The sequence below is a fragment of the Macaca mulatta genome, chromosome 9 (genome assembly GCF_049350105.2).
Source record: "Macaca mulatta isolate MMU2019108-1 chromosome 9, T2T-MMU8v2.0, whole genome shotgun sequence".
NCBI lineage: Eukaryota > Metazoa > Chordata > Mammalia > Primates > Cercopithecidae > Macaca > Macaca mulatta.
This window is the reverse complement of record NC_133414.1, coordinates 59,518,210-59,539,117: the sequence shown is the minus strand read 5'-3', so window position 1 is coordinate 59,539,117 and position 20,908 is coordinate 59,518,210. Positions and strand designations below refer to the sequence as shown.

At 46.1% G+C, this 20,908-nt stretch overlaps 1 protein-coding gene across 2 annotated transcripts in view; it reads left to right on the top strand.

The window, feature by feature from the left end:
• Window positions 1-16,505, top strand: part of CHAT (choline O-acetyltransferase) — a 54,745-nt gene extending 38,240 nt beyond the window's left edge. For both annotated transcript variants that reach the window (XM_015147028.3, XM_077946372.1), the window contains exons 11-15: window positions 554-676; window positions 3,673-3,814; window positions 3,955-4,017; window positions 11,247-11,384; window positions 13,388-16,505. In XM_015147028.3, coding sequence (XP_015002514.1) covers window positions 554-676; window positions 3,673-3,814; window positions 3,955-4,017; window positions 11,247-11,384; window positions 13,388-13,657 — 736 coding nt within the window. In that variant the 3' untranslated portion in view covers window positions 13,658-16,505. The remainder of the gene's footprint in view (window positions 1-553; window positions 677-3,672; window positions 3,815-3,954; window positions 4,018-11,246; window positions 11,385-13,387) is intronic.
• The last annotated feature ends 4,403 nt before the right edge of the window (window positions 16,506-20,908 follow it).

Here is a 20,908-nt window from a genome sequence, read left to right as displayed (position 1 = left end):
TCCCGACGGAAGCTGTGCATGTGGGCTCGGGTGCCCACTCAGGCTATGCACTCTCTGGTGTGGAGGCACATAGACCTTGCCAGACACTGCTCCAGTGGGCAGTTAGTCCGGACCCCAGACTCCTAATGGAGGAGGAGATGATTCAATATGGGTGCCAGCCAGTGCTCAAGAGTCTCAGTGCAGACTTGGAAAATGTTCCTGTTACTCTGACAGTGAATTACAAAATCCCGGGCATGTCACCTGTGACACAGTGAGTCCCGGCCTCACTAACACAGCCAGGCCACCTCCGAACCCACTCTCCAGAGTCGAGTCGACACCCTGCTCAGCTGAGCTCACCTTGGGTCATGGTAGTCCTGGCATGGTGTGTGTTCTGACACTTTCATAGGTCAAGGCATGTCTCTGACACTTCAGTGCATTCTTGGAGGGCAGGGACTAAGTCCTCACCTTCCAGAATGCTAGGACACAGACCAGGCTCAAGAAGCCCAGGGAAGCCCCATGGTGCATGCATACTGTTTCGCATGCAATGAAAACGTCTTTTCTTTTCCTTTCTCAGAATAGTAAAGAACCTTGACTTCATTGTCTATAAGTTTGACAACTACGGGAAAACATTCATTAAGAAGCAGAAATGCAGCCCTGATGCCTTCATCCAGGTGGCTCTCCAGCTGGCCTTCTACAGGTGAGTGAAGGAGGAGTGAGTCTGTACCCGGGAGGGCTGACGAACACGGTGCTGTAGGATCTAGGGTCTAGAAGCATCCTGGAGGGAGGAACAGCGCTCTGTGAGTCTGGAAGACTGGAGAGTGACCGAGGCTGCCTGAAGGAGGAGCAGACTGAACTGGGTTACAAATCCAACCTCAGAACGAGAAGGATGTGCCATCAGGGAACTGCCTGGGTGATGGCACAGGGACACAGAGCTCCAGAGGGCTGGACTGTAGAGTTGAGAAGAGCCAGGAAGGGATACGGACCATGGTTGGAGTCAAGGGGCTACCCTCCATCCCAACTTCCCCCACCTCACCCAAGCTCTATTGCTGCAACCTGTTCCTCCCCAGTCTTCCCAATCTTGCTAAGGAAATGGAACCAGCAGCCCCCCAGCTGATCAAGACAAAGATTTTGGACTCATCCTTGATTCCGTCCTTTCTCGTATCCCCACGCACTGCCATATCCATTCTCCTCCAAATGTCTCTCACCTACCCTCCACCTCCACTGCTATCGGCCCCTCCCAGGCCGCCATCGGCTCATGCTTAGCCAACAGCAGCACTTCCCTAAGGTCACTGCTTCCACCATTATCCCTGATAATACTGTCTTCATGAAGAGTGAACTTTGAAATATGCAAATCAGACTCGATTACTTTCCACATGAAACTTCCCAGTGCCTTTACATCAGGATTAGAACAAAAGCCTGGCTTAGAAGTGCCCCCTGTGGACTGGTCTCACCTGAGGCCTTCCCACACCCCCAGCTCTCTCCTGCCTCCTGACCTTTGCCCTGGCTGTACCTCTGCCACCCACAGAAGGTGTGCGTGTGGGCTTGGGGTCACCACCCTCTACACGCACCAGCCCTTTCCAGCCCAGGTTCCATCCCTTGAAGCCTTTCCCCACCCCCTTATCTAATGCAGCCCCCTCTGGCCCCCTTGCCACCCATTCTCTATCATACCACATTGAATTTTCTTTTTCTTTCAGGCAGTTGTTACTCATGTGAATTATCTTGTTTGCAGATTTGCTGGCTTTGTTTTCTAGACTGTCCCCGCAACCCTGACACTCTGGGCATCTCGCATGCCTCTGAGTCCCTAGCACCCACACCATACCTGGCACAGAGTAGGTGCCAGAGACTGAATCACAGATGGAAGGTTTTGCCAGGAATGGTTCGGCCAGGTCTGGGATTTAGACCTGGTGACCCAGGTAGCTGTGTGTCAGTGAAGGGGTGAACAGTAGGGAAATCAGGAGTGAAGGCAGGGAGAGAGGTGAATTAGCCTTACAGGAGGCGAAGAAACCAAAATTCGAAATAGATCTTCCTGGAGATGGGGCCAGCTCCTGACAGTTCCAGGGCTCCAGCAGCAGCGGCTCATCAATGCCTGCTATGAACGGTAAAGCTCTGCCCTCAAACCTGCTTTCAGTTTTCAACTTCCATGAAAGGCATAAAGTGACCCTGCAGTAAAGCTAGGGCAAGGCATTCTCACTAACAAGCAGGCAGCACTCGTGTGGACACAGCAGCCCAGTGTCCCCCTGCGGGGCTGTAATTCTCAAGGAAGTGAGTGCAGTTGCTTTGAGTGTCTGTCCTGTCTGGACACCTTGGGGAAGGTCAATGTCATCCCATATGAGGACTGGGCTTGCCGCTGAGACTTGAAGAGGCAGAAACCTCACCAGCACTGAGATGCTGCAGGACCTACCTGGCATTTGGAATGGTGGTCAGTGCCTTCTGATACGCAGAGGGCATGGGGCCGAGATAGGCCATGAGGTCAGCATCCTGCCGGAGCCTCGACTGGGGATGCCACCAAGACCAGCTGCTCAGGACCTCTCTACTGTGAGCACTTCCAAGTTTCAAGGCCGGGAATGGACATAGCCAGAGGCTCCTGGGTTCATCGAATGGCCAAAGAGGATCTGCTTCCCATGAGCAGCGTTCTTCAGGCTCTAAGCTGTAATAATCACAATTGTTTTTATTTGTCCCTAGATTCAGCAGAAACCCAGAAGCTGCCTGAATTGGGGTTGGTCAATGACTGGCCAGTGATGGCTTTTGCCTCCAGGGACCAGGACAGGAGCTCCTTGCCAGAGTCTTGGGGAAATATGTCAGAGTGTACAGGAAGGTCATTCCCTTGCTCACCAAGCAAGACAGTATCACACACCCTGCAGAACTGGACACGGCCTTCCCAAACCTCAAGGAGGCCAGCCAGTGAGGGAGAGACATGTCCTGAGAGGGCTGAGATGTGGGGCCATGACTTGCTGGGTGACACTGGGCTGTCACTGCTTCTCTCCAAGCTCTGTGTCTTTTTTCCTCCCCTACTCCCAACACCAAGGACCTTACTGAGTGGTGAGAAAGGAAGTGTGCCCGCCAGGGGTGCAAGCCCAGGGACACTGGCCCAGTTCCCACGCATAAGGAAAGAGGGGTCCCCTGGCTGGTGGGGAAGTGGCCACTGCTGCTTGGGTCATAGTCATCAGGGAGGTGAGGCACAGCCATGGTGCCCATGGGTCTGTCAGAAGCCCAGCCGCCCCTGGAAGGCCTGGACAGCCATTTACGCTCACCAGCACTAAGGCCCCTCCCCGCCTCCCTCCAGAGGTCATGCTTGAATCAGTTTAAATAAAACAGGATTCCCTCATGGGTGGGAATGATTAATTACACAATTATTCCATTCTGTGCTATTCCTCAAACACTCAGGTCTCACAGTAAACTCTAGGTTTTCCACCAGGTGGGGAATTATTTTTGAAGCGCTACCCATCACTTCTTTATTTTATGTCAGTGCAGCATCCCCGGCTGTATACAAGCAAACGTGGCTCTCCATGTGGGAGACTCCCCAGCGTCGTCTTTGGGAATTCCCTCTAGAATTCTATTAATATTAAAATGAAATATTCTGACAAGTCAAGTCAGGGCTGTGAAAATAAAGCTTGCTGAGGCGGTTTTTCTTTCCGAGTTTATGATTTCCCAAGAATAAATTACCACGTGCCATTCATCCTTCATCCCACGCAGGCTCCACCGAAGACTGGTGCCCACCTACGAGAGTGCGTCCATCCGCCGATTCCAGGAGGGACGCGTGGACAACATCAGATCAGCCACTCCAGAGGCACTGGCTTTTGTGAGAGCCATGACTGACCACAAGGCTGCTGTGCTGGTAAGTCCTGCCCCATCCCATGGCCACAGGAAACCAGTGAGGCTGCTGTGGGTTGCCCTGGGTTCAGCCCTCTGACCACCAGACGCTTTGGCTCCGAGCAGCCTTTCAAACCCTGCGCTGCCTCTGTGTTCTGTTGACAGGCTTCTGAGAAGCTTCTGCTCCTGAAGGATGCCATCCGTGCCCAGACTGCGTACACAGTCATGGTGAGTGATGTCGCACCACCTCACAACACTGCACTTGAGCTGTGCCTGGGGCCTGCCAGAATGGGCACCATGGCATGAGACCCTGTGTGAGGGCCCAGCCACCTGTTACTCAGGGACTTGGCAAAGCCACTTCACCACCCAGTCTCTTGTTTCTTCGTTTTAGAACCTAAGTAACGTAGCATTCCTGCTTTTGACATGGATTTTACAAGAATACAATGAGTTACCACTTTTCAAACCCTTTGAAACAACCATAATGATAATAATAGCACCTAATATGTATAGCATCTTGCAGTTTATACAAGAGGAGTCAACTGTGAGGGGAAGAGGCTCAAGCCTGGCAAGCGGTGGGGGTCACATACCTTCCCCAATCGCAGGCAAGGCAGTATCTGTTCCCACCTAGGGCTGCTTTTGCCTCTTATTCTCTGTATATTCATTTATACTACCTGTGAATAAAAAGTCTTTGCTGAAAATTAATAGGGAAATCAAACTTGTAAGGGAAATGTTTCCCTAGTTTAGAGAAATAATTTATTTTCTGGTACTGCAAAGCTATTGTTTGCAATAGCAAAATAGAGAATAAGCAGCGACTTGGACTACTCATTAATACCTTCATTGCAAGTCATTCTAATACAGTCTTTGAAGGATCATATAATCTATGAGAAGGAGCTGAACAAATTTCACTCTAGATAGTTGAAAACAGTTGCTAGATCCCTAATTCATCTAAATACTTAAGTGTTTGTTCTATTTGGGGAAAATGTAGCACCCGTTCATGTATTCAGTGGGCACTTTTTTTTTTTTTTTTTGGTCTTCATGCTTTATGCCAGGCAAGCTGCTGGGTGCTAGGAAACAAAATATGAAGTCCATAAGCCCTGTCCTTAGGGAGGTTACCGTGTAGTTGGGAGAAGAGGCCCTTCAACGTGAATACCAATCCCATGTGAAAAGAGCCCTCAGAAAGTAGCAGGGGACATGGAAAAGCCAACTGTTTTCTCTGCTTGGGAAAGCCAGGAAGAATTCCCAGGGGAAGTGGTGCTTCATGTGAGCCACAAAGGATGAAGAGAGGCTTGTCAGGCAGACACAGGAGGGAAAGATGGCTCAAGAAGGGTACCATGTGCAAAGGCTGAGAGCCTTAAGAGAATAAGACCCATTCGAGGAAAAGCAGAGCACAGCTTGCAAAGGACCGTGGAGCAGGGGAGATGTTGGATTTCCCTGTTACAAAGTGTGTTACGGTGACTGCGTAGAAGAAGGACTGGTTGCAATTGGGGGTGGGAATGTTTGCTGAGACGCAGAGTTGCTGGTTAAGAACCTTTCTAATATGGAGGGAGAGCTGGTGTTTGGACTGGAGCAGGACAGGGGCAGGGTGAAGGGGAAGATGTAAACTCCTCCTCTTGGTGGAAGAAACTCCTCCTGCATGGTGGACTGCACACAGGGTTACTGTCACTCTCTCAGAAACCCTCCAAAAACAACAGCAAGGGATTTTTGAAAGCCATAAATACACCAGGGCAAAGGGAACTGGAAAGGAGTGGCAGCAACGTTTTAGAGCTGGAAAGCAGAACACATGGCGACTGACTCAGCAAACAGTGAGAGAAGCTTGGGAGACTGGGTAATTTATGAAGAACAGATAATTATTTTTTATTGTTGTGGAGGTTGGACGTCCAAGATCAAGGTGCCAGAAGGTTTAGTGTCTGCCAAAGCCTGCCCTGTGCTTCCAAGATGGCGCCATGTTGCTGCATTCTCCTGAAGGGTCAAGCACTGTGTCCTCACATAGTGGAAGGTGGAAAGGCCGAGGGCTGAACACTGTGTGCAGCCTCTTGTATGAAGGCCTTAAACCCATTCATGACCTAATCACCTCCTGAAGGTCCCACCTCCTAATCCTATCATACCATTAAGCTTTAACACATGAAGTTTGGACAGGACCCAAACATCCAAACCATAGCAGTTGATGATCTATATAAAAAGCAGTTAGACCCTCAGTTCCTCTCTACCACCCCAGGCAGCCAGGCTATTAGCCCCTCTCCCCAGTGGTGAGCTAGAAGTTCATTCTCTGGAGAGGCTGAAGCAGAAGGACTCTAGACTTGAGAACACTAGGCACGGCTGAGGGAGAGAATACTGTATGGAAATTAATTGGTTAATTAAAGTCTTCTTACTTACTACTAAGCCCTCCAGCCACTCAGCTCCATACACACTGGGAACTAGCTCTGTAACCACCCCTCACCAAGCAAGAGATTAGAAGATTCCTCTGTGGTAAAATTAACCGGGCCAAGAGAGAACACTCACAGAAACTGATAGTTGGGGCCCACAGTGAAAGAGCCTAGTCAGCAGACGAGGTAGTGGTTTGTCAAGAGGCAGAGCTGCTAGTTAAGAACCATTCTAATATTGAAGAAGAGCTACTGTAAGGCCAGTGAAGCCCTCAGGTTAACAAATACATTTCACACATAAATCTTCTAATCATATTTTCAGTGCTTTATCCTTAAATACAAATAGCCATGGACCCTCAGACATTGAGAAGACACAAAAGAGTAAAACCAACACCAACAAACATTTTTGCTAATTAAAAAATATCTTTTTAAAAAAACTTGAAATGGACCAGGCACAGTGGTTCATGCCTGTAATCCCAGCAATTTGGGAGGCCAAGGCAGGCAGATCACCTGAGGTCAGGAGTTTGAGACTAGCCAGGCCAAAATGGCAAAACCCTGTCTCTACTAAAAATACAAAAAAGGCCAGGCGCGGTGGCTCACACCTGTAATCCCAGCACTTTGGGAGGCCGAGGCAGGCGGATCACCTAAGGTCGGGAGTTCGAGTCCAGCCTGACCAACATGGAGAAACCTGTGTCTACTAAAAATATGAAAAATTAGCCAGGCGTGGTTGCGCATGCCTGTAATCCCAGCTACTCAGGAAGGCTTAGGCAGGAGAATAGCTTGAACCTGGGAGGTGGAGGTTGCACTGAGCCAAGATTATTGCATCATTGTACTTCAGCCTGGGCAACAAGAGCAAAACTCCATCTCAAAAAAAAAAAAAAAAAAAAAAAAAAAACCACCACCACCACCAACAAAATTATCCAGGTGTGGTGGCACATGCCTGTAATCCCAGCTACTAAGGAGGCTGAGGCAGGAGAAATGCTTGAATCCAGGAGTCGGAGGTTGCAGTGAGCTGAGATTGCACCACTGCACTCCAGTCTGGGTGACAGAGAAAGACCCCTTCTCAAAAAACAAACAAACAAAGAAAAACTTGAAATGAAAAAAGTACAAGAAACAACTGAACAGTTTAAAAGTGATCATTGAGATTCTTTGAAAAATAAAAGGAGTTACTTCATCTATATGTGATAGGAAACTAAAAGCATTTTTCAGGAAATAAAAATAACTCTGGGGGAAAATATGGTAGAAAAAAATTCAGTGGAAGAATTAGAAGATAATCTGAGACAATATCCCCAAAATATCAACACAACAAAGAGGTGAAATACAAGAGAGAAAAGAGGCTTAGTCCAGGAGAACAATATTCCAAATAATTGTTGTTCAGAAAGAGAAAATGATGGAGGGGGTCCTCAACAAAATAATTTAAGAAATTTCCCCAGAACTGAAGAACATGAGTGTCCATATTTAGAGAGTTCATCAAGTACCTTGCTTAATAGATGGAAAATACTCATAGCAAAGGAAATTTCACAACACTAAAGATGAAGAGAAGATTCTAAAATCTATCAGAGGACAAAAAAATCAAATACAAAGATCCATAAAAAAGATGTAATTAATTTCTGAACAGCATCGTTGGAATGTGGAAGATAAAAGAGCAGTGTCTTCAAATTCTGAGAGAAAGTGACCTTCAACACACATTTCATACCCAGCTAAACTATCATTAAATTTGAAGATAGATCAAAGACATTTTTAGACAGAGAAAGTCTCAAATATTTTACTTATTAAGCACCATTTCTCATAAAGCTACTGGAGAATGTAGACTTCTAAAGTGAGAAAATAAAACATAAAAGAGGAAATCATAGGCTCAAAAAAATCAGAAGATTTAACACAAGAAAAAGATAGAGGGTTGTCCCCAGGATGATAGTAAAAGGAGATCACAAATCAACAGTTGTTGAGTAGACCTAGAGAGCAATCAGTCCATAAAGAAGCAAGAAGTGAGAGGATGAATGAAATTCTTGCTGCATGTTTAGGAATCAATTAGAAACAGATACATGGGGCCTGGTGTGGTGGCTCACACCTGTAATCCTAACACCTTGGGAGGCCGAGGCAGGTGGATCACCTGAGGTCAGGAGTTCAAGACCAGCCTGGCCAACATGGCGAAACCCCATCTCTACTAAAAATACAAAAAATAGCTGGGTGTGGTGGCACATACCTGTAATCCCAGCTACTCAGGAGGCTGAGGCAGGAGAATCACTTGAACCCAGGAGGTGGAAGTTGCAGTGAGCCAAGATCACGCTACTTCACTCCAGCCTGGGCGAAAGAACAAAACTCCATCTCAAAAATAAATAAATAAATAAATAAAAGAAATAGATACATGGAAAGCAAAGGAAGTAAAAAAACAATTTATACATTGTCAATTCTAGAGGAAACAAAAAATTCAGTAAGAAAGGAAATCTAATCATAGTACAGTACATGACCCAGCTGTGAATACTTGCTTAATTATACTTATGTATATTGTTCTGTATACATGATTATGCTGTATCTTGATCTAACTACAAAGAGTTAAAATGTAATCTTATTGGGAAGATGGGAGAGTAGAAGTGTGCTAGGGGAGCAGGGTCATAAAAGAACTGAAATTGGCCAGGTGCAGTGGCTTATGCTTGTAATCCCAGCACTTTGGGAGGCCGAGGCAGGTGGATCACGAGGTCAGGAGATCGAAACCATCCTGGCTAACACAGTGAAACCCCGTCTGTACTAAAAATACAAAAAAATTAACCAAGCGTGGTGGTGGGCACCTGTAGTCCCAGCTACTCCAGAGGCTGAGGCAGGAGAATGGCATGAACCTGGGAGGCAGAGGTTGCAGTGAGCTGAGATCGCACCACTGCACTCCAGCCTAGACCACAGAGCGAGAGACTCCATTAAAAAAAAAAAAATAGCTGAAATTTCACTGTTTATAACAAGAAGATTATAGGTAAAACTGAGAAATTCAGTAGTGGTAACCTAAGCATATATTTGGAGGAAAGAAAGTATATGCCCAAAAGAAATAGCTAAAAGACTGTAAGGAATTACCTCCTTGGGGTAGGAATCCGTGCTGGCAAAATGACCTTGGCTTTTGGCTTATTTGGATTTCTAAACGATATAAATATATGACAATAACAACTTTAAATTATTAAAATGTCTAGGAAAACACCCTCCAAAGCATTGCCATAGGGTTGTGTTAAAAATTTGAAGTTGATGAAAACAACCAAATCAGAGATGGGTTTGGGGAAAGGAGAGATACAAAGACGCTTACGAGGTGAATCTGGTGTGTGGTTGGACACGGAGGATAAGGAAAGGGGAAAAGAAGCAAGGAAACCTAATAACTGGTAAGCATATTTGCCAGTGGTCATGGAGAAAGGAAGTTCCAATGGCAAGGTGGTCCAGAGCCCCCATCACTTACTCTCCCACTGTTCTGTAGTTTTCCTTCCTCACACTTGAGTTTATGATCATGTTTTTTTGCATGGTTGATGAAATCTGCCCCCTACTACGCCATAAGTTCCACAAGGACTAAGTCTACAACTGTCTCGTTCTCTGTTGTGGCTCCAGGACCTGCGGCACTAGGCACATAGTAGGCACTCAATTAAGATTCCCTAAATGAATGAATGAAATACTGAATTATAAGTCATTTCACTCATTATTACTCATAGCTCTGAGCCAAACAACCTGTGAACTCAGTCTCTCTTGCTACAGTTATTCCAAGGTGGTAAAAAGAGGGGTGAGTTGACTGTTCACAGGGCAGCTGCTTCTATGAACCAACACAAATCAAGAATTAAATAGAGGAAACCAGAGAAATTAAAAGAGTAGTCTCCTTCACAGATAGGCCCACCGTTCTTTCCTTCTGTCCTAACAGGGCACATCTAAAGTAAGCTGTGGTTGTGTAATGTTTGTCTTTTCAGCCTCTAATTGGGTACGTTCATAGAGAACAGAGCCTGTCATCTTTATGCATTCATTCGCAACCGAAAGAGAACAGCTGTCAAATCCCTAAACGTGCCTTGTAAACCTATACCAAGTTCATTGTGAATGGGAAGTTTCTTCCTGTGCAGGGCTTTGACAGCTAAGTGGCCATCCTACAGAACTGTGAAACCCCAAGAGTTACCCTGATGTTGACCCAAAAGTGATTGTTATGGGTGAGGGTGGCCCCCTGAGTCTCCATCAGCCCCTAGAATTGCTCCAAATAAACATGTAGTCCAAAAAAACCAGTGTGCATACTACATACCCAGCCTCAAGTGGGGGAGCCATAGAATGAGTACCCAGCCCCACTTCCAGACACCCCACCTTCCATGAACCCCTCCTACATTGACATCCTGGAGCTTTCTCTATATTTCTATCCTTTGATGAAAGTTTAAATATATTGTGATAGTAAGAAAAAGAACTTTTATCATTCAACTGCCTCTTTCCCCTTGAAAATGTCAGCTGAGCCTGCTAAGGGGTCTAGTTCCTGTCTCAAAACGATTTCTTAGATTATGGATCCAGTTTAAATGAATTGATCCTGAGCCATGAAATAGCAGCCAAGATTCAGGAACAGATCTCACAACCTCTATCCTCCATCTCTTGTTCCCTGGGCTCCTACTGGAGGAGACAGCGCTGATTGTGGTGAGAGTCCGTTCAGGACAGCCTGGGATGCCCTTCACAATGCTTGCACAGGATCCAGCAGTCCCCAAGCCCTGCACACAGCCTTCTTCCCAAACTCTCTCCCCTGCCCAAGTAGTTGGTAGTTGAGATGTCCAGGCCAGCCCCATTCTTTCCACTTAGAGAACCAGCCAGGCGTAGGTGTGTAGGGGATGCTCAGACTCACTAACCTTTAGTTCAGATATCTCAAGCTAGAACCCAACCTGCTCTGGACTCACTCAGTGCACGTGGAAATGTGCAAGGGCCCAGGAGCAGAGGCCGCATGGTACAGCGGTCAGTCCTGAGCAGCCACTCATACACATTGTTGGCAGCAGGCACTGGATAAGAATGAGCCGTGGCTGCTGGAGTCACCAGTAGTCCTGTGGACTACAGAGGAGGGAACAAGGAGTTGCAGGGGGCCCACTTCTCATCTCCTGTTCTTTGCCCCCAACTACCCAGGCCATAACAGGGATGGCCATTGACAACCACCTGCTGGCGCTACGGGAGCTGGCCCGAGCCGTGTGCAAGGAGATGCCCGAGATGTTCATGGATGAAACCTACCTGATGAGCAACCGGTTTGTCCTCTCCACCAGCCAGGTACAGCCCCGTGCAGCCATCGCCCAAGCGTAGTGTAGTCAGTAAGCTTTCTAAAGAACAGTGACAACAAGCCCACTAGCTGGAGTCAGGCAAATCCTGCCTCTGCTTTTTCTGAACTACGTGACTGTCAGCAAAATGATCTGAATGTTCATTAGAAGATGGTTTACTGACTAGGCTTGGTGGCTTACAACTATAATCCCAACACCTTGGGAGGCTGAGGCAGGAGGATTGCTCGAGCCCAGGAGTTTGAGACCAGCCTGGGCAAAATGGAGAGACCTCATCTCCCTATTTTAAAAAATTAGCTGGGCATGGTGGTGCGTGCCTGAAGTCCCAGCTACTAAAGAGGCTGAAATAAGAGGATTGCTTGAGCTGGGGAGGTGGAGGTTACAGTAAGCCTTGATTGCACCACTGCATTCCAGCCCGGGTGACAGAGTGAGACCCTGTCTCAAAAAACAGAAAAAAAGAAGAAGGTTTCCCATCTCCTAAACGGGAGTAATCAACAGACCCTACTCAGCCGAGGTGGAGACAGTACAGGAACACACCCATTCTGGTGCCCTAACCGTTACATCTTACTACCTTTCCATCTATTACCGCGGTTTCCATGGGCTCTGACACCCAGCAGGTCTGGAGTGAAGTCTTGGCTCGGCCAGATTCAATGATGTAGGGAGAAAGCCCACTCCAGGGCCTGGCATGGACAGGGCCCTCTAAATAGGTCACAGATATTATTGTAAAGGGCCACGCGACCAACAGCAGAACATTCGTGGCCAGCCCAACATCTAACCAGTCGGCAGCGTGTCCTGTGTGAGGGCCACTGCCACAAAGACAGAATGCAATCCATTAGATAGAGGTCGTGGTTTAGGAGGGGAAATGCCCCACAGCCATCAATTTACTAAAATGCCACCTCATCTGCGAAAAGCTGGACGTGGGCAGTACTGGGGTTGATGAGCTGTGTTTGAGGACAGAAGCCCACTCAGTAATTGGATGTTGTCATTATGGCAGTGAGCGTGCAGACGTGAATAAACGAGGACAGAACACAGCACCATAAATTTCTCAGGAAATCATCCATGGGCAAAAAGTGCTTTGGAATGGCTTTATGGCCTTCGGCTATTGCACGGCAAATTTATCTGACAATGCGGTGACTCTATTAGCAAGACTAATGGTTTGTTCTGCCCCATTAAAACAGCCAGTGTCACTTCTGAAGGCCTAAGTACACAACACCAGGAACCTGTAGGTTTAAAACAAACCAGGCCCTGCACCTGCCCGAGAATCCTTTCTACTTTTTTCCATAGGACCAGCTAATAAAATTAATCTGGGGTGTGGGGGTTTTGTTGTTTTCCAACTGGAAAGTAGCATTTATGGCTTGAATGCTTTCAGAAACATACTTTCTTGGTTTGTGATCTGGATTACAAAATCTCAGCACTCTGAATTCAAAACATACTAGGTGCATAAGTAAAACTCCAGTTGATGGCAATCTTTGAAACACCCAATGCTGGGTAATTGGGCATGGCCAGGCTGCAGGGAGAAATCAGAGCAGCCAAGCAATACTGACAGTAATTAAGGATCTGGGGAAAATCGACAGAGAGGATGGGCCAGATTTCCTCCAGTTCATAAATTCCTCCCTCCGGAAAGCATCTAACTGTGGGGTGCCACCAGGGGACCATTTAGTAAATTACCTGATTGCCTCCATGCCTCAAATGGCCCCCAGGTGAAGGGGAGACTCAGCCCAAGACCCAGCACCAGGTCATGATGGGAACTTCCAACTCCACAAGTAGAGCAGATTGCACACCAGGGAGTGGGCTTGGGGCCCCTCGTCCTCTGATATCATGCAGTTAGATGGGTCTGTTTTTATGACTCTGGCTGTGTCCATCCATGCCGAAGCAATCACTTGATTTGGTTAATTCAGTCAAACCCCCAGGTGGAAAACAGTCAGAGAAGCCAAGCCCAGTCAACGCTGGCAGGCTGCATTCCAGAACAAGCAGCTTCTGACCTGTCCTCTCCTCCAGGTGCCCACAACCATGGAGATGTTCTGCTGCTATGGTCCTGTGGTCCCAAATGGGTATGGTGCCTGCTACAACCCCCAGCCAGAGACCATCCTTTTCTGCATCTCCAGCTTTCACAGCTGCAAAGAGACTTCTTCTAGCAAGTTTGCAAAAGCTGTGGAAGAAAGTCTCATTGACATGAGAGACCTCTGCAGTCTGCCGCCACCTGCCGAGAGCAAGCCATTGGCAACAAAGGAAAAAGCCATGAGGCCCAGCCAGGAACACCAACCTTAACTCCTGCCACTAGGTTTCACCTCCCAAACTCAGCCTCTAGAGCAGCCAGACCCTGCCGATCCCCACTCCCATCCCTTACCCCAGCTTGCCACAGCTCCCTGTCCTCAGAGTCCAACCCACAGATCACACAGAGTTGGAGTGTTAGGAGAAAAGGGTCCCCTCTTTATGTATGGGAATCGTCATTTTCAAGGTGCCTTTGGGCCTGTGCACTGGGAAGCGGGACCAGCCTGGCTCGGAGGCAGCCTGGATGCACTGGCGAGCCACAATGAGGACTCCTGTGGTCCTCGGAAGCTTAGTGTTCATGTCTCCTTCTCCAGCAGGACCTAGTGTGTCCAGGTGATGCTTCTGCCCAATGAAAGGATGAGTCACCTTATTACATGCAATGTACCTAAATGAGTTAGGAAGGAAGAGGCTAACTCCAGGTCATTACCTTTTTTCTTTTTGTGGGGAGAGGAGGCTGTGTTTTGAGATTCAGAGCATTCCAATCGTGGCATTCTCAGTGCCTCCACTGAGCCGTACAGTCCTGTGAGCACCCGCTCCTCCTAAACACACCACAGAGCCCAAGTCCATTTAAAATATAGTGACTTGGGCCCACAAACACATTTCTGCTTTTGTGCCCAGGGGCAGCCTTCTGTTGAGCTCAGAAAATTGTGTCCAGCTATTCTGAAAGGAAAAAAAATTTACCTGTGACTGCCCTGGAGTTGCTGCCACTCTCTGCTTAGCAGACGGCATCAGGGCCAGTCCAAGAAAAGTAAACTGCACAGCCCCAAGCAGATGGCGCCTGGTGCCAGTGGGTTTGCAAAGGACCTGGCCCCTTCCTGGGGTCCTGCCATTTGCGTTTTTTCTGCATCTTTTCCCCTCTCCTCCCCTCCTACATGTTCCAGTAGGTGGAGAAGAGAGATGGTTACTTTGGGTTTTTCTGTTATCTGTTTTAGGACAGAGATTTTTAAGAAAACCACCCTGACATTAATTTCAGAAAATATTAGTGATTCAAGCAGGATCCTTAGGCAGCTGGGCTCCTTTGTTTGGAGCAGGCTATCCAGGGACTCTGACAAAAACCCATGTGGTAGAGCCTAGAGCAGGGCTCTCTTCTGGCCTCAGGGACTGAGGGGACAGCTGGCAGGGAGCAGGGCTGGTAGGAGGGCACAGCCTCATCCAGAGTCAAACCTAGCCCCAGCTCCAGCTCCAGCTCCACCCCCAGCTCCAGCTCCAGCATGGGCAGGATAGACAGGTCAGCCCAGGCAGAGTTGAGATGTCTGGAGAGACTGTGATCATAGAAGAGATGCAAGAGGCACTTCCCTTTGGAGCACATTTTTATGGGAAGTCTAAAGGGCAGGGGAAGGGAGTGAGAAAGCAACCAAAGAAATCTACAGCACAGAGCCTGTGTGTACTGCTGCACGTCCCTCCAATCCTGCTGCTTCCTGCTGAGCACTCTGCTCTAGCCCAGGAATCCTATAGGTTTCCCATCTTTGGGCCACTGTGAAGGCTCTCCATACTTCGACCTGGACTGTCACAGGCCAGCAGAGGTGGGGTGGGCATTTGACCTTTGCTCAGCTCTTTGAAAACACAAGCAGCCTCAAGAAGTGAGTCCCTTGAACCCCTGGTTTTAGATGGAGGATCTCTATTACATGTTGTGAGAGATTTGGGCACCGCCCTTTGAACATACAAACTTAAGTCATTGGCCTGTAGATTTATGCTCCTTCCCTCCCACAGCCACCTTCCTGCTCTGCTTAGGAAGTTGCAGCACAAGGGTCCTGGGGTTTTCTGGGGAAAGGCAGCCCACTTGCTGTAAGTTGGCCCAAAGCTACTTGTCTGTTCTTTCCAAATGACCACAGTGCAGATCCGAGTTCTCCTCTGGTTTCTTTCCCTCCATGGATGTCTGGGCAGACAGAGAGCTCCAGCTATGGGACGAGGCAGCCCCACCAACCTTGGCCAAATGACACGCATGCCCAGAGACTCAATTCCCTCCACTGTCAAATGAGAACAAGAATGTCCCCACTTGCAAGACTATGAGGATTGGAGGGCATGTGTGTTGAGGACCTTGCTGGGTCAACAATTCATTTGTCTTTGTCTGGAGTCTGCCAGCAGCAGTAGCCAATGTTTAAAAGACACAGGGGCCAGGAGAGAAAAGGGAGGAAAGAATTAAGTCTCTCCTAGTCTATGGCATGCCATCACGGGGTCGAGTAGGGGCAGGGAGGCTTCATGGGGCCTACCTTTGGGATGACATTACCCCAGTGGACATTGTTTGAGTGGTTTTCTTTTAAACTATTTACACTGATATGACAGACCCAAACTCATATCTGCTCCAAGCACACGGAAAGGTAACTCACTCTGCACATTCGGATATCAAACCATGCACTGTGAGGGCTATAAGAAACGCAAACAGTAAATGCCTGGCAGGAGGGAACACTTCCTCTCTCTGAGGAAGAGGCTGGAAGCTGGTCTTCCCCCTCCAATAATACACGGGTGCACTGAGTCTTTATGCAACGGCAACACTGAGCCATGGCCAAGGGCATCTCTACGGGGATCCTGGGAAAGGAGCCTGCTCCAGGTGTCCCCAAAGAGATGGAAAATGAGATAGTCATTTGGAACAGTGATGCATATGTATGTGGCCACCTTACAATACTGCTAAGTTGCTAAAATACATAAAGTTAATATTTGAGTTCTATTTTTATAAAATAGTTCTAGATTTATGGCAATATATACGCGTATAGCCTTTCAATTTTAATTTCTAGTTTTGTGCTTTGAAGAAATATATGTATGATTAAAAAACTGTATATTGTAAGCATTATATTCAAATTATTTAAAGATTGTAAGCCTATATTCAATAAAAAGTAATGCCAAGAAAGATGATGTTGGCCATTGTTTCTACCCAGACTCGCTTTAAAATATAACGTCATAAATTCTCTCAGCTGGGTCAACAATTCATTTGCCTTTGTCTGGGGTCTGCCAGCAGCAGTAGCCAATATCTAAAAGACACAGGGGCCAGGAGAGAAAAGGGAGGAGAGAACGAAGTCTCTCCTACGGCATGCCATCACGGGGTGGGGCAAGGGGCAGGGAGGCTTCATGGGATGCTTGTGATCAGGTTGACAGAAACCTGGGTGTAGACAGAAAGTGGGTGTCTCCAGTTAAGCCTGCACAAACATGTGTGGACAATGTGCAGCAGAGAAAAGAGCACAAGGCTCAGAGGTCAGATGCCTGGACAATAAACACAGCTCTGTTTCTAACTTACTGAGGACGTCATTTCTCCTCTCTAGGCTTAGTTTCCGCATCCTTACAATGGGAATATTGATATCAGCATTACTCAGTTCCAGGGCTGTAGAGAGATGATATGAGACGGTCCCTGTTTGAAAACTTAGGAAGTGGTGTAAAAGCCAAGCCTTCTTGTTGCATGCTCACACAGACATATGCACACAGCTTCTTTTGCCCTGCACAGCTGACATACATTCCAAGCTGCAAGATGTCCTTATAGCCATGAAAATCCACAAAATCCGAACTGAGATTCCTCCAAATGGAAGCCCAAATGCCTTCCAATTGGACCCTAAAAAAGAACTTTGAAGTGTTTGGGTTTGTGGGATTCAGGATGCTGGAAAGGCACTATTCAAAGAGATAATGGCTAAGAGTAGTCCAGCAGGAGTGGAGGGGAAAGGAAAGAACAAGATCTGAGCAATGTGGGTTTTGCTCTTACCACAGATGTCACAGGCATCCTCGAAGTAACCAGATGCAGACACTGAGAGAAGGGCAAGAGCAGGCAAGCCGACCCGCAGCATGCAAAACCACGCCACCCTCCTGCAGCCTCGGAAGCTCCCTGCAGGGTGGGTGTTGGTACAGAAGCAGGGAAGAGTCCCTCCCAGGTTCATAAGAGCAGCTAGAAGTTTCCAAATTACTCCTAAGCAGTTCTCCTTGGAGAGTTATGTGAGAAAAAGAGAGAGAGCGAGAGAGAGACCGCTAGGTGGAGGGAGGGAGATTGAGAGAGACAGTGTGCAGTACCTTGGGTTCCCTTTATAAATTCAGCCTATCTCCCTGTTTTTGTGCTCCTGAGTTTTCATTTCAAAGAAGCCTCTTGAGTCTGCAAGGTGAACAATATGCCACATCTGGGACAAGCTGGCCACACATCCCGCAAAAGGACCTTTCTAAAAGCTGTTCTTTCTTGGCTCCCAGGGACCAGCTCTCTCCTTGTTCTTCTACTGTGTGCTCCTCCTAGCTCCTTCTGGGCTTTCTCTTCCTATTTCTGCAGTGTACATCCCAATGGACCCCTTAGTCTCTGTTTCTTATATTAAGGTGCAGCAATATGGGCTGAGGTGATGCAGAAGGGCCTCTCCACCTGCAAAACCATATACAAAAAAAGGGAAACGTTTTAAAATATATAATCAAGTTCAAGAGAAAGAAAGCAAGTCCTCACATTCCAGAAAAGAGAAAGATGTCCAGAGCACAGCACTAAGCAGGAGCCCAAAGTGAAGCAGAATAGAGCCTCAGTGGCTCCAGCTGGGTTCACCGTCCCTGCAAGCAGAGAAGACATAACAGCTCATGCAAGGCAGGAGAAGCAACTAAACTCCCTGCACAAACTGGGACCTCCCAGAGGCATGCCGACCATGTGACAAGAACTAGAAAAACGTTTCTGATCAGTGCAGGAGATGAGAAAAAAAGCCTGCCATCCACAGGGCTGTAGATGGGGGAAAAGACATCCATGAGAAAGTCAAACCATAAACTCATGCCATACGTGGACGAGGAGCTTGAATTCATACCGCTTATATGTACAGCAGGCACTCCAAGCCGATAATTTTTTTTATTCTTGCCAAACATATTTATTTATTTTTATTTCAATAGCTTTTGGGGTACATGTGGTTTCAGGTTATATGGATGAACTGTATAGTGGTGCAGTCTGAGATTTTAGTGCACCTGTCAGCTGAGTAGTGTACATTGCACCCAATACATAGTTGTTTTAAAATCCCTCACCACCCTCCCACACTCCCCCTTCTGAGTCTCCATAGTCCGTATCACTCTGTGTGCCTTTAAATACCCATAGCTTAGCTTCCACTTATAAGTGAGAACATACATGTTTTTTGTTATTGTTCCTGAGTTACTTCACTTAGAATAATGGCCTCCAGCTCCATTCAAGTTGCTACAAAAGACATTTCCTTCTTTTTTATGGCTGAGTATTATTCTATGGTATACACATTACATTTTCTTCACTCATTGGTTTATGGGCACTTAGATTGGTTCCATATCTTTGCAATTGTAAATTGTGCTGTAATAAATACACTTACACAGGTGTCTTTTTGATATAATGACTTCTTTTCCTTTGGACAGATGCCCAGTAGTAGGATTGCTGGATCAAATAGTAGATCTACTTTTAGTTCTTTAAGAAATCTCCATGCTGTTGTCCACAAAGGTTGTACTAATTTACATTCCCACTAACAGTGTATAAGTGTTCCCTTTTCACCACATCCATGCCAACATCTATTGTTTTCTGACTTTTTAATAATGGCCATTCTTGCAGGAATAAGGTGGTATCTCATTGTGGTTTTAATTTGCATTTCCCTGAGGATTAGTGGTGTTGAGCATTTTTTCATATGTTTGTTGCCATTTGTATGTCTTCTTTTGACAAATGTATATTCATATCATTTTCCCACTTTTTGATGGAATTATTTGGTTTTTTCTTGGTAATTTGAGTTCCTTGTATAATAGATTCTGGATATTAGTCCTTTGGTGAATGCATAGTTTCCAAATATTTTCTCCCATTTTGTGGGTTGTCTGTTTACTCTGTTTACTTTCTTTTGCTGCACAGAAGCTTTTTAGTTGAATTAGGTCTCATTTATTTATTTTTGTTTTAGTTGTATTTGCTTTTGGAGTCTTAGTCATTAATTCTTTGCCTAGGCCAATGTCTACAAGAGTTCTTCCTAGGTTATGTTCTAAAATTTTTATGGTTTCAGGTCTTAAGATTTAAGTCTTTGATCCACCTTGAGTTGATTTTTGTATAAGGTGAGAGAGAGAGATCCAGTTTCATTCTTCTACATGTGGCTAGCCAGTTTTTCCAGCACCATTTGTTGAATAGGGTGCTCTTTCCCCAATTTATGTTTTTGTACACTTTGTCAAAGATCAGATAGTTTTAAGCATTTGCCTTTATTCCTGGGTTTGCTATTCTGTTCTATTGGTCTATGTGTATACTTCTATGCCGATACCATGCTGTTTTGGTAACTATCACCTTGTAGTATAATTTGAAGTTCAGCAATATGATGCTTCCAGATTTGTTCTTTTTGCTTAGGATTGCTTTGGCTATTTGGGCTCTTTGTTGGTTCCATATGAATTTTAGGATCCTTTTTTCTAATTCTGGGAAAAATGATGTTGGTATTTTGATAGGAATAGCATTGAATCTGTAGATTGCTTTGGCCAGCATGGTCATGTTCACAATATTGATTCTATGAATCCAGGAGCATGGTATGTGTTTCCATTTGTTTTGTCATTTATTATTTCTTTCAGCAGTGTTTTGTATTGTAGTTCTTCTTTTAGAGTTCTTCCACCTCCTTGGTTAGGCATATTCCTAGGTATTTTATATTTTTTTGCCACTGTTATTAAAGGGATTGAGTTATTAACTTGATTCTCAGCTTGGTCATTGTGGATGTATAGCAGTGCTACTGATTTGTATATATTGACTTTTTTTAACCTGAGGCTTTCCTGAAATTGTTTATCAAATCTGGGAGTCTTTTGGAGAAGTCTTTAGGGATTTTCTAGGTCTACAATAATATCATCAGTGAACAGTGATAGTTTGACTTTCGTTTCTAATTTGGATGTCCTTTATTTCTTCCTCTTAGCTGATTGCTCTGACTGGGACTTCTAGTATTATGTTGAATAGAATTGGTGAAAATGGGTATCCCTGTCTTGTTCCATTCCTCGGGGAGAGTGCTTTCAAATTTTCCCCACTCAGTATGAGGTTGGCTGTGGGTTTGTCATATATGGCTTTTATTATTTTGAGGTAAGTCCCTTTTATGCCTAGTTTGTTGAAAGTTTTTATCATAAAGGGAAGCTGAATTTTATTGAATGTTTTTTCCACATCTATTGAAATGATCATATGGTTTTTGCTTTTAATTCTGTTTATGTGACGTATCATATTTCTTAACGTGCATAAGTTGAACCATCCCTGGGATGAAACCCACTTGATCATGGTGAATTATCTCTTTGATGTGCTCTTGGATTCAGTTAGCTAGTATTTTGTTGAGGATTTTTGCATCTGTGTTCACCAGGGATATTGGT